Genomic DNA, 12,377 nt, shown 5'->3' on the forward strand with positions numbered 1-12,377 from the left:
ACTATTTTAACTACAAACTTGAGTGTTTTTCCACCGATGGCGCCACTGACTCTATAAAACTAGTATTAATAAAATATTTTTTAAATTGACAAATTTGACGCAATTACACATGTCCTAACCATTTTATTATTTCATACGATTACTATTTAATGTTATTTTAGTTTGATTACAAGGAAAATTAGATATTTCGAGTTCACGTCATTTTAGAGTTCGAGTTCGAGTTCTCGTTTTTTAAGTGCATGGGATTTCGGTCATTTCCGTGTCCATGAATCGAGCGAATATACGAATGTATATAGATAAACAGATAATTATCAGGAACGTATGCTAAGTATGTAACGTTACTGTATACATTCCATCTATGGGTAATTAAGCGATACTAAACCAAATAACTATACTAATACTAATGTTTTTCTTTTTTAAGTTTTGACCTGTTTTGACAATTCGCCATCACCCCTGATTAACCTCCATGATCAAAACAATGGCGGGTTCTGCGTTAAGACGATTAGTGGCAGAGTACAAACGTAAGAAACAAATTCTAGTTTCACACATTTGTATCATGATTTCTCCTCTGTTTTTCTTTCTCCTTGATTTCAACTGATAATGTAACGTACATGTAATTTACAGAGCTAACCTTAAATCCACCCGAAGGGATTATCGCTGGTCCGATAAACGAGGAAAATTTCTTTGAATGGGAAGCTTTAATCACGTAATTATCTAAACAGTGAATGTAGGCTTTTTTTTTACTTATACAATTATTATTTTTTCGCTTAAACAGTGTGTTTTACATATGTTTACATACCTGTATCATGCTTAAGATTTTTATTTGTAATGTCATTCAAATATATATAGTTACATTAATGTATGTTTGGTACAAAATTTCTTCTCTTTTATTTTTTGTGTATTTTTGATACTTGTTTCTAGTGGACCGGAAGGAACATGCTTTGAGGGTGGTGTATTTCCAGCAAAGTTAATATTTCCACCAGACTACCCACTGAGTCCACCAAAGATGCAATTCACCTGTGAGATGTTTCATCCGAATAGTAAGATTTTTCTGTATTGAGCATTTAAATTATTCTATTGAAATAAATGATGAAGAATGTACGATTTAATTTTTTAATTCAGTCTATGCGGATGGACGAGTATGTATAAGTATATTACATGCACCTGGAGACGATCCTATGGGTTACGAAAGTAGCGCGGAAAGATGGAGTCCGGTTCAAAGCGTAGAAAAAATATTGCTAAGCGTGGTAAGTATGTTAGCAGAACCAAATGATGAAAGCGGAGCGAATGTTGATGCCGCTAAAATGTGGAGAGAGGACCGTGCCGAGTTTGAAAAAATTGCTGAAAAACTAGTTAGGAAAACTCTTGGTATCCCACCTTAGATTTAGATGTTAAATATTTAATTGGAAAGAGAATTGTAATTAAAATATCATATAATTCGGTGTAAAATATGTATTATGTTTAAAACAATAAAATTGTATTAATGTAATGTGTATAAGCATACCTTGGATTCTCTTAAATATTTAGGGTTAATTAAAATGATAAAGAATAAATACAAGTATTCGGAAGTAAATTGATATTTATTAATAAACAATACTGAAGTCCAACTTAAAAATGCAATGTTTATGACTAGCACTTGTCAATTATATATAACAAACGATAATAAAGATCGATGTACCAATATATTCTAGTCAAAGTATAACATTATACATCTTTAAAAAATCTAGGAGTCTTCAGTTTTATTGTAATGTCGTTTTTTGCTGTACTTAATTATCTTTACACAATTTAATACAATTACTATACTAGATAAAATTAACGGTTGACACCATACATATTTATGTAATTAACAAAAAAAAGTTGAAAAATTCTAAGGAACAAATAAGGGAATATAGTTTAATGTTATACTTTGAGTACAATTGTAAACTTTGGTATACAACAAATACATACGACTCTATGCCAAGTATATATTTCGTGAAAGATCGATCGTGATATTCTTCTAATTAAAGATTTGATCGAACCATACATTTTCACAACCAGATTCAAAGGTGTTCTATTTAGAAGAATACTTACTTTTTTATTTAAAAATTGTATACCCTTGACTATTACTGGTTTTTTCTCCTTATGGAAAATGTACAGTTTAATTGCGAGCTTTCATCAATTAACAATAATGTTACATTTTAGTGTGAGTATACATTGAATTCAATACTTTTGGTATGCTTCCACTAGGAAAGCATTATAAAAATACAAAACTATTCAGTGACACACATCGTCGTCCATAACAATGCAAAAGTAATATTTATTTGTAAAACAGATCGATTCAAAGATGCTTGGCATAGAAGCTCTTATGTTTTATTTATTAATGTCAAGATTAATTATAGTAAAATATAATTAAATAAAGCATCGATGCTTTCCAGTAACGCTAATTTTTCTATAACAATACATATGTGCAACTTATAATTAATGTAAAATATATTTGTTATAAAATGGTACTAATTCTGCTCTATATACCTCCCTCTGCGGCTGAGGTACCATGGTGCCTTTAACCATTAATTATACGCACATGTTTCACATATGTTTAGATTCATTCTTAGATTTAATCTTTTCAGACAATCTGGTAATAGTAATTGTATTGCAAAATCTACCACGTGAATATTGAGTATAAAATTTGTTTGTGTAGTACTGCAACGTTCACGAAAGTGCAAACAAAAGATTCTGAGCAATATGTATATGTGGCCCTCGCTATTCCATGATTTATAAAGCTGCACAGGAAAAGCAACTTAAAGATGAAATGAATTAAAAGTCTGTTAATCAATGTGTCTAATAATAACAGTCAGTACACATTTCGTATAAAAACTTTCTCCTTCCTTGAAAAATCTATCCTTATATCAGCGCTTCATAATATGAGCCCTGTATAACATTAAAGAATACAAATATATCAAAGTAATGTCTCTCTTTCTGAAGATGAGATTATACACTTCTTCAGAAAAAAGACAGAAACAAAAATATATATTATTACAATTCACTAAATTTATCTGAAGCTCCTTTCTACTTTTCCATTTGGTTACTTGAAATTGTGAATTGTTTGAAAACTTTTTTATTTAATTTATATTCTTAGTAGTAAGTTATAAGCTAAAATTTATACGATGATTGCAAATAAAACACAATCGAAAAATCAGAGTTTAATTGGAATCTTGCCTGAATGGTGAAAATCATCCATGTAGTTACAATAAAACTAATTACATAAAATTAATAATAACGTAACTAAATTCGATTAAGTGCATTGCACGATGTTATCTTGTTAAGTTAATCTGAGCACAAGAATAAACAGTGACTTCGATTACCTTGATTCAACTGCATAATTTAAGGAATCAGAATTCCATAATTTATAATTTTATATAGCACCAGTCGCTAATCAGTTTTAACACAGAATTGTTTACCTTTCAAGGTAAATATCATTAAATCTTATTTTAAAATTGGTTATTAAGAATGAAAAAAAAAAGTGCTATACATAGAAGAAAATTGCACGTTGTAACATCAATTATACTTCAAATATTAAAAAATCACAAAATATACATAGTTAATATGACGGAAATTCATAACTTCTTAATAAACTAATATTATGCTATCAAATCAAATTATACACACATAAATATAATTATATTATAAAGCAACATAATTAAATGAAACTAAGTTCCATTCAAAGATTATTTTCAAAATTAATTATCCATATTAATTTGTGAGGAAATACGATTGATGCTTGCATGAAGATACTTATACAGCATTATGATTCCATTAGTTCGTTGAATATTTCTTCTAAGTTAATCAGTCTGTGGCAGCTACGTCTAAACTTAAAATGTGATACAACGACTCGTTAAACCGATTAATATTGAAACTTCCTACAGTTGATAGACACAATAACTGATTTTTTATATATGCCAGAATATATTTTAATGTAACGTTAGCCTACTGCCTTTTCCCATAATTGCTTGTACGTGCATCAATGTTCAGTAACATATTCATTGACTTTGTATTCATCATCCAATGAAATGGAACGTTCTATGTAAGATATAGATTGACTATATATTTATAGTCCTTTTAGTTATATTAAATCGCGTATTTCAGACTCTTATACGATAGTAATCAATGTACTACGTAATTGAATAATCTCCGACAGACAGATAATTCATTAACGAAAACTCAATAAAAGTAAACGTATTTACGATTCTAATATCCAATTTAAAATAGCGATATAAGGTATATGGCACTCAAGAAAGAGTTATTCGATCAGTGGATTGCATCGTGAGATACGAATATTATATGCTCATCGCGTCGTACGGAATTTTTAACGTTATTTTAAAACAATAAACAGGAACTTAAAGAAATTTGTTGGAATTACTCAGAGTATCCCTAAAATAATTCTAACCTAATGAAAAAAAAAAAAAAAATAAGTTTCGCAATCAAGCAGCAATTTATTCGTATATTTCAATGTACGTAAGAGTGAATCCCGATGAAAAATTATTTTTCAACGAATTTTACTTCTTCTCCCATTTGTTTTCTCTCGTTTTTTTTTTAGTACGTTTACGTAAGTAACTACGTCATTTATAAACCTACGTACGAGCTGCGTGGAACGGATTACCATTCTTTTCGAAAAAATATTAAATATTATATTAAAAATTTAAACCAACGTACAAATGGATGGAGAAACCAGCAATTTTGTTATATTTCATCATGATACTGTTTAACAGAGTCATATGAAATAAAACCTTGTAAACTCTTTCATCTTAAATCATATGTAACACGACATTTAAACATTTGGCAAGTATTTTACAAAGATGAAGAACAAAAAATTATGTATTTGTACCTCACGATAGGCCTTGCGGTGTGAAACAAATCTTCTCTAATTCACCAGTCGAAGAACTAACAGGAGATTCGGCTCTGTCGTCTTGTTCAGCTAATTGCTCGGTGTAATAATGCGGCGTGCTCAGGTAATCGATGAGCCGCCGGGGCAGAGGTAGAGTTGAAATAAGATCCCTGCGTACCATCTTCAAAATAACAAATCTGCACGTGTGTTGTAAGCTCTGAACCTGTTTGAATCTCGACACTGGATGGAGAAGTTGTACACGCATCGGACCTAACACTGGCCGCCGATGAAGAAAAAACAGGTACCGCCCGCTACGCGAATGCTCTACCGCATTTTCAATGAAATCGACAATTGTATGTGACTTGAATTTCGTGCAACTTCCAAAGCTGAAATTACCTGTACCCATAATGACGTACAAAAATGCATGTTAGTATTGATATACATATGAACATTCCTGTCGAAAAGAAATTATAAAACTTACCCTGATCATGCTCTATTCTCACATGTCGTACACAACTGTTAAGTCTAAACGATAAAGAGAAAATATAATGGTCGTCGCTACTATCTCGTACGATGAATGACCCATCTGGTTCGTTGGACAGTATCTTCTCCGCAGCTTCACCAGATATCGGGCCCCAATACCATCCGTACTGTATCAAAGAATTCTTTGATTGCAATATACATTTTAATATTAAATACGTATTAATATTATGTAGAAATTTAAATTACATACATTCTTCACTTTCTCGATGCTGGCAGCAAAATCCATGCTGGTATCCTCTGTTGATTCTTCTTCAACTTTTGAAATAGACGCAGACATTTGTTGTACAGAAGTCGGACTATCGCATTTAGATACCATCGTTGTAAGCGCGTCTTCCGCTTGTTCCACCCCAACGTCTCCGTTGCTGTTTGGCAACGGCGGTAATGCACGCTTAAAAAAAGGTAACTTTTGCACAGAGGAATCTACCTCTGAGGTAGTGTTATTATTATTAGCATGTTGGTCAGAATCGACCCCTTCTTCCTCTTCTACAATTTCACCCTGTACAATGCTGTTTCTTTTCTCTACAAAGTGGTCCGGAGAACCCAAACGCCTGAATCTAAAGATATTGCAAAGCGTTTGCTTCAGATTCAGCGAGAAATTTCGTTGACTCTTCTTCATTTTTTCCCTTTCAGAATCAACCTTCTCCTTGTGTGGTTCCTCTTTTACTTTTTTATGTTTAATACTAGCGAACGTATTCTTTTTATGTTTCTTAACGTTACCATTATTATTATTGTTATTATTATTATTATTATTGTTATTGTGAATCAGTCCATTGCTATTTTTGTTTGAGATTGGAATATCTGTCGACGAGTCTGTATGTGGGTTACTATACCTATTATTATTATTTACACTAATACCTTTCGGTGTCGCAAGGTGTATAGGTGTATGACTTATCGGAGCCTTATTATCGCGTTTAAGTTTATTTTCACTAGAATCACTGGAGCTTGAGTATAGGGTTTGCAGATATTGGCGCACTTCATGTAAAGTCATATGAATCGGTTCTCCAATATTATGCATGTGACCATTAGATGTGCGAGTTCCATGTCGGCCCGACGTCCCTGGGACACTGTGACGTTTTCCATTCCCGCTCTCGTTGCAACATACATCGGATAACAGTCTCTGTGATTTAATAACGTGAGTAATAGCACGAGGTTTCCCGCAGTAATGTCTTGCCTGTTGAATATGGGCTTCCAATTCGCTCTGAGAACTAGCAGATACGTTTCGTCTTCTCTTACGATGATGTCTATGACGTTTCGGCCTTTGCTGTATTCTAAGATCATGCAAAGGTCTAACAACATCTATCGGTACAGTATAAATATCAGAATCAAAGGGCACGTTGTACATATCGCTGATCTCGCTTGTTGTTAAAACGTCGTGCGACATAGCGGAAGTTATGAAACTACTGTCATCTACTTTATGACTTAATCCTGAGGTATTTATCGAATTATGAGAACTGGACAAGCGAGAAGATGCTAAAGAACATCGTGAATTCGGACGATTCAAAGTGTTATACGGAGTAATCAACGTGGTAGCACCTTGACTCGACGAAGGAGTCAACAGGTCTGTCGCCCAAAAACGTTTTGGATTGTGCATGCTGCGAGTTAACACTGGTACACGATTTGTTGCGGGTGCTATTCTTCCTTCTGGCCATGATATCCTACAAGATATTATTAACGCTTCTTCAATTGTCGACTGTACTAAATTTTCAGCGTAATCGTCTATTAATTGTGGAACTTTCTGTCTCATTAAACGTGCATAGCTAAGAATCGGTGCAGATGAAGATTCTGAGTTCGGAGGAGAGGGACTATCTTGAAACTCTGGCGGAGGTTTAATAGCTACGTCGACCACTTCGACTTCTAGTTTTCCATCGGCATCGGCCCAACCTGGTCCTTTTTTTAACGTATTAAAATTTTCGCCGCACATACCATCCGAGTAATCGAAAGAATCTTGCGACAAAGATTTACTCTCGATATCGCTTTCTTGCATCTAAAACAAATAAGAGTATTCATCCAGCTTGAAACACTCTGTATATTCTTAATATCTTATCCAAATATTAATATGCCAAAATAAATTATACCTCGATTGCGAGATGCGCTCGAACGGAATCACTAGAAATGGACCCTCCAATTCCACTGCTACCAAGATCGCTGAGAGGTCCAGTAGCGCTTAGCGAACATGACGGTGGAGAGTCCATCTCGATGCTTGCAATTTGTTTCGTTCGCTAAAAGGTTTATAGTAGCCAAAATTTCTGGAAGTTCCACATTGTCGCCTACAATATCGCAATAAACATTTATAGCAGAAGTTTGGCCTCCGATTGATCATAAATTTTAATGTAATGTTCTTCATTTAATAACGAATCACGTTTATCTTTCTCACATAGATTAAAGAATCTTACCTGAAAATAACAATTACGAGTAATACGCGAATGTTTCGTGATCTTCATGTTTACATACATGCTTGTACTTTTCGCATGGTCCATTGTGAATAAGAAACTGGAAGTACACGAAAAAAAATACTTATAATAATAGCGAAAGTTGATTATTTTTCTAAGATTTAAAAGAAATCATCTTATCGTGATTAATTCGCATATTATTGTCTAAAGTCGTGACATTATTTAAAAAGAAACAAACAACTATCTCTTTTTCGAAAGGAATGTATTCCGCGTTTTACAAATTTCAAATATTTAACCTTTGATCACAAATCGTGTAACGTTACTTTCGGGAAGCGAAACATCCACTAACGTACCTAATAAGGAAATTTAGAAGAAAAACCTATTCTTACGAGCAGTATTTAGCACTGTTAAAGGACACATGACACGATGAAAGAATATCTCGATATCGCTTCAGGAGAAAATTTAAAATTTAAATTTAAATCTACGTTCGCACGGTAGAAACGAAAATCGAGATATTCCTTGGCATCGTTTATCTTTTAGACGAAGCCTGCTATGGGAAATATTCGAAATATCTTGATCCAAAGTGCACGCCGTACAGCGAGCACTTTAACATCCCGGCAAGGTTGATATTTGCGTCGTAGTCGGTAGTAAACTACGTTTGACGTTTCGAAAGTAAAAAATCGGACTTACGTACTTATGCTAGGTTACTCGTAGTTCGATTGCATTCACGTAATTCTCGTCAATGGAGCGGTGTATGGAAAAACCGTTCATCGTTGTCACATAACGTCCGCTCGACAGACAAATCGATATTTAAAAGACAGAACGCGAATCCTTCACGTTACAGTTTACTCCATGTCAGTTCCGTTCCCACATTCCGTCTGTCATGCTGAGGAAGAGTTCCATTCGAGTACTTTCCGGGATCGACGATGTATTTCACAAAAAGAGAAACTACGGCCACCAATGTGGTTACACAATTCGAAACGATATTTATGTATGCCTCTTCGTCTGTTCGTTTTCAAATTATCGAGACATACAGTTTAAGCTTTTTGTTGTAAACTGGTAAACGAGGTTGTTTACAATTTTCGAGTGTAATATAAATACGCGTTAATGAAAATGTATCGAATACTTCGCACAGCTTTACTTTCAAACTGTTCATTCGACAATTTATTATTATATGAATAATGCAACTTCTACAATTGCATTTTGCTACAAGATGATGGTAAAAATGAAAATCAAAGAATTTATGTACTCATAATACATGTGAAATTTAAACCACTATGAAATTTTCGAATATTAGATTTTCGTCTTCGTGACGTTCTTCACGTAAGGATATTGACATTTTGGGAACATTTAGTTAAATAACTATGACCAACAGCTGATCTTCGCAATTTTTTAATTCGTTTAAATAGCGGAATCTCGAGTTCAAATTTCCCTGAATTTAATGGAGGAAAGGCAATTTCTCTGTATCCTCGTTGCTCTTGCTCTTCAAATTAATCCCAATACTTGCGTAAATACACGTGTATTTACGCGAAATAACAATGTGATACAGTACTTAGTTTTATCAGCAATCTATTGATATTGTAGCAATTTACTTAGATTTAGTGTATTTAAGTGAATAAATAATGTATCATGTGTCGTTATTTGTTATCGTTATATGTAAATAATAAGTAGAAAATAGACGATAAAGGGTAATATACAAGGTAATATACGAAAGATATAGTAAGTATATATCTCCAATAAAATAAATGTTATTTTATTTCGATGATTATTTAAATAAGACATTTATGAAATAATACACATTATGTTTGCTACGCTAGATAGCTGGCGTCTTCAAAAGTTTACTATAAACTGATAAGTACTATACAAGTGCAGAGAGGTGCGAATCCTGTTCCTAATTCTGGTTAGCGTGATTAAAAAAATGCAGCCGAATTTAGCTTACAAACCTAACCTCGCTATCTTCTGCTGAAAACAGCTGTGAGCAATAAGTCTCAGTCAAAGAATAAATATTAATAATATCATAATATTATACATACTATTACGTACTGTTGCATTGTTATTATTTTATTTTGTATTATTGTATTTTTACAATTGTTTTACTTCTGTTAGAACTATTTTTATTATATTTCAATAAACTTGACAATAATACATACAAATTTTGTGTATAATTTATTTTTCTTTCGCAGTTCAATTACACAAGACTCTTGTGATTTTCTGGCTGTCTTCATGTTTTCCTTAGTACATCTAGATATTTTCTTTTGTTTCTTGGTGATGGTCTTCGAAATGCACTATATTGTACACATCGGAGAAGAACTGTCTTACTCTGCTTACTAATACAAATCTTTCCTTGCATGTACGCATGAATGTAAGTAGTAACTTTATCCTAGATTCTACGTTTGATCTTAACTTAAAATTTTAATATAGTGCTAAATAAATATATTCTTGTATCGCTAGAATAGGTCATAACTCATGTTCATTTAACACAGCTATTGTCTAAGTTTTATTGCCTAGTTACAACTTCAAACTTTATCAAGAGTGCTTCCTAATGTATCTTTTTGTATCTCATTTTATATAACAAACCAGTTTGTGGTTCTTGTCTTAATGTATCTTATTGTATGCAATTTTTTTTTTTGCAGTATTTTTTTTGCCAGCCTTTGAAGTGCGTGCATACACATCTTTTGACCATTAAGATAGAATTAATTCTTATGTGAGACTAAATTTAAATTAATTATTTTTTCTATTTAGATATATTTTTTTATTATTTTTATTTCATTTTTAGACATAAATGCTCCCTTAAAATGAATATTCCTAAGTGAGACTTTTTTATGAGGTCCCTCTCCACTACATAAAAAAAAAAATTTCTTCAGTATGGTATGAAAAGTTATTTGTTATAGTTAATTATGAAGTTTCTAAATATTGTATTATGTGCGTTTTTTTTCATACAGTCTCTATCTACCGCGCAATAACAGGTTCGACTGTATAGTTATATACAGCTCTACCTATCTTAAGTGAACGTAAAATATTATCTTGGCTTTTATAATTATAATCTACTGTAATCACAAAAATAAATAACTAGCTAAAATAAGTAAATGCTAGCTATTTTGAACGAGTGCGCCGCTTTTAAACTCACGCGGTAATGTACCGTTGTTCTTTCTCGCACTTGTTAATGAAAATGTTTTATTTATTAATTATATTAAACAGAAATAATTGAAACGTACAGCGAAATAAAATTACAGATATGGGAGTAAGATAAAATTAAAAATCGAAAAATAATGTCGCTCCAACAATTCGCAGATTTGTTAAGTCTCATAACAATTGGCATGTGTTTTGTATTGAAAATTCCACAGATTTTAAATTTATACAATGCCAAGTCAGCAAAGGGAATTTCAATAGCTAGTCTTCTACTAGAATTAGTAAGGTGAGTTCAACTTATGTCGTATGTATACTTGTAAGAAGTTGTTATTTTTTTGTTTAGAAATGAATTTTAATAATAATTTATCCTTGTTGCAGCTATACCGTGATGACTAGTTACAATTACACAAATGGTTACTCGTTTCTATCTTATATGGAATATCCCGTTATTCTATTCCAAGAGTATATTATGTTTTTTCTAGTCTTGAAATATTTAAATAAAATCAATTTAGTCGCAGCGTTATCCGCAGTACTTTATTTTACAATAACTATTTGTTTCGCACTGCGAGTAATCCCAGCAGGCGTCCTCACGTTCTTAGCGGTTGGTTAATTAATAAATAATAACGATAACAATGGTCGAAGGGTAATTCGAAGATATAGTAAAATAACGTTTGAACTTTTTAAATGATTTTTAGTCGTTGTGCACGCCAATTTCCATGTCGAGTAAGGTGATTCAATTACTGGCGATCGTGCGAGCTAAAAACGCGGATGCAGTGTCGCCGATTACTTGGTTTATATCCGCCTTCACAAATTTAAGTAAGTCGCTTACATCGAACAAGCGTTCATTTCTTCTAATCTACGAAATTTAATAAATTTTTATTTTTATTCGCAGCGAGGGTGTTTACGATATGGTTGGACTCGGCGGATATTCTGCTTTTAGGAAATTTTACTATATCCGTACTTTTGAGCTCCAGCATCATGTTCGCCGCGATTTACTACAGATGGCATCGAATTAAACAGGATTAAGAATTTGGAAGGAACTTGATACCGTGAAACTATTAGGTCGTCCTATAAGTTCACCCTGCAGCTGTCTCAATATTTAATAAGAAACTATTATAAAATGAAAGAGATTATCTCTTGTTATAACACTCAATGGTATGTTTCCCATATTAATTTGAGTAGCAGAAGTATAAACGGCATGAACTTTTAGGACGACCTAATAATATAGCTACCCCTAGGAATGTTGAATTTTTTGATTTAACGAAAGAAAAATGCAGCCGTCTAATAAAATATACCGAATATTATTTAATACTTGCTGAAACGTGTATATAGTCGCAAGAGAGACGTTGTTCCAAGGCAATAAAATTTCATTTGGGGATGAAATCCAAAATGCGATCGACTCGTTGACGATTTCCTTTCTCGGCCGTCGGTCTCCTTTCTATCTTAACACTATG

The 12,377-nt window shown here is 32.7% G+C and overlaps 3 protein-coding genes across 16 annotated transcripts; 2 read left to right on the forward strand and 1 right to left on the reverse strand.

Annotated features, from left to right (window-relative positions):
- The first annotated feature begins 168 nt into the window (after positions 1–168).
- Positions 169–1,489, forward strand: LOC128894812 (ubiquitin-conjugating enzyme E2 G2). 4 transcript variants are annotated; one of them, XM_054156822.1, is made up of 5 exons: positions 169–328; positions 422–521; positions 625–706; positions 922–1,040; positions 1,123–1,489. In XM_054156822.1, the coding sequence occupies exons 2-5, from the start codon at positions 467–469 to the stop codon at positions 1,380–1,382; spliced, it is 516 nt and encodes a 171-aa protein (XP_054012797.1). In that variant the 5' UTR covers positions 169–328; positions 422–466; the 3' UTR covers positions 1,383–1,489. The 4 variants fall into 4 exon arrangements, with proteins under 4 accessions (XP_054012797.1, XP_054012798.1, XP_054012800.1 ...); XM_054156823.1 differs by lacking the exon at positions 625–706; XM_054156825.1 differs by lacking the exons at positions 422–521; positions 625–706 and having other exon boundaries at positions 202–328.
- Positions 1,490–1,561: 72 nt separating this feature from the next.
- LOC128894806 (putative uncharacterized protein DDB_G0277255) lies at positions 1,562–8,651 on the reverse strand. 3 transcript variants are annotated; one of them, XM_054156801.1, is made up of 7 exons: positions 8,489–8,650; positions 7,798–7,894; positions 7,480–7,671; positions 5,595–7,388; positions 5,343–5,511; positions 4,862–5,257; positions 1,562–3,847 (listed from the first exon to the last, which is right to left on the reverse strand). In XM_054156801.1, the coding sequence occupies exons 3-6, from the start codon at positions 7,594–7,596 to the stop codon at positions 4,863–4,865; spliced, it is 2,475 nt and encodes an 824-aa protein (XP_054012776.1). In that variant the 5' UTR covers positions 7,597–7,671; positions 7,798–7,894; positions 8,489–8,650; the 3' UTR covers positions 1,562–3,847; position 4,862. The 3 variants fall into 3 exon arrangements, with proteins under 3 accessions (XP_054012776.1, XP_054012775.1, XP_054012774.1); XM_054156800.1 differs by having other exon boundaries at positions 1,562–5,257; positions 8,485–8,651; XM_054156799.1 differs by having other exon boundaries at positions 1,562–5,257; positions 8,489–8,649.
- A 596-nt stretch (positions 8,652–9,247) lies between these two features.
- On the forward strand, positions 9,248–12,318 carry LOC128894811 (solute carrier family 66 member 3). 9 transcript variants are annotated; one of them, XM_054156814.1, is made up of 9 exons: positions 9,248–9,513; positions 9,612–9,768; positions 9,978–10,156; positions 10,428–10,498; positions 10,571–10,662; positions 11,028–11,209; positions 11,302–11,524; positions 11,619–11,739; positions 11,816–12,318. In XM_054156814.1, the coding sequence occupies exons 6-9, from the start codon at positions 11,064–11,066 to the stop codon at positions 11,947–11,949; spliced, it is 624 nt and encodes a 207-aa protein (XP_054012789.1). In that variant the 5' UTR covers positions 9,248–9,513; positions 9,612–9,768; positions 9,978–10,156; positions 10,428–10,498; positions 10,571–10,662; positions 11,028–11,063; the 3' UTR covers positions 11,950–12,318. The 9 variants fall into 9 exon arrangements, with proteins under 9 accessions (XP_054012789.1, XP_054012788.1, XP_054012793.1 ...); XM_054156813.1 differs by lacking the exon at positions 10,428–10,498; XM_054156818.1 differs by lacking the exons at positions 9,978–10,156; positions 10,428–10,498.
- Positions 12,319–12,377: the final 59 nt, after the last annotated feature.

The sequence above is a fragment of the Hylaeus anthracinus genome, unplaced genomic scaffold, assembly GCF_026225885.1.
Source record: "Hylaeus anthracinus isolate JK02 unplaced genomic scaffold, UHH_iyHylAnth1.0_haploid 4, whole genome shotgun sequence".
Taxonomy (NCBI): domain Eukaryota; kingdom Metazoa; phylum Arthropoda; class Insecta; order Hymenoptera; family Colletidae; genus Hylaeus; species Hylaeus anthracinus.

Excerpts from the sequence above, each read along its gene's own strand:
- LOC128894812 (XM_054156822.1), top strand. The coding sequence starts at position 467 with ATGATCAAAACAATGGCGGGTTCTGCGTTAAGACGATTAGTGGCAGAG. Across the intron at positions 522-624 it reads ATTAGTGGCAGAGTACAAAC|AGCTAACCTTAAATCCACCC; the intron begins GTAAGAAACAAA and ends TGTAATTTACAG. Across the intron at positions 1,041-1,122 it reads TGAGATGTTTCATCCGAATA|TCTATGCGGATGGACGAGTA; the intron begins GTAAGATTTTTC and ends TTTTTAATTCAG.
- LOC128894806 (XM_054156800.1), bottom strand. The coding sequence starts at position 7,596 with ATGGACTCTCCACCGTCATGTTCGCTAAGCGCTACTGGACCTCTCAGC. Across the intron at positions 7,389-7,479 it reads GAGCGCATCTCGCAATCGAG|ATGCAAGAAAGCGATATCGA; the intron begins GTATAATTTATT and ends TATTTGTTTTAG. Across the intron at positions 5,512-5,594 it reads GCATCGAGAAAGTGAAGAAT|TACGGATGGTATTGGGGCCC; the intron begins GTATGTAATTTA and ends TCTTTGATACAG.
- LOC128894811 (XM_054156814.1), top strand. The coding sequence starts at position 11,064 with ATGTCGCTCCAACAATTCGCAGATTTGTTAAGTCTCATAACAATTGGC. Across the intron at positions 11,525-11,618 it reads GCGTCCTCACGTTCTTAGCG|TCGTTGTGCACGCCAATTTC; the intron begins GTTGGTTAATTA and ends AATGATTTTTAG. Across the intron at positions 11,740-11,815 it reads ATCCGCCTTCACAAATTTAA|CGAGGGTGTTTACGATATGG; the intron begins GTAAGTCGCTTA and ends TTTTATTCGCAG.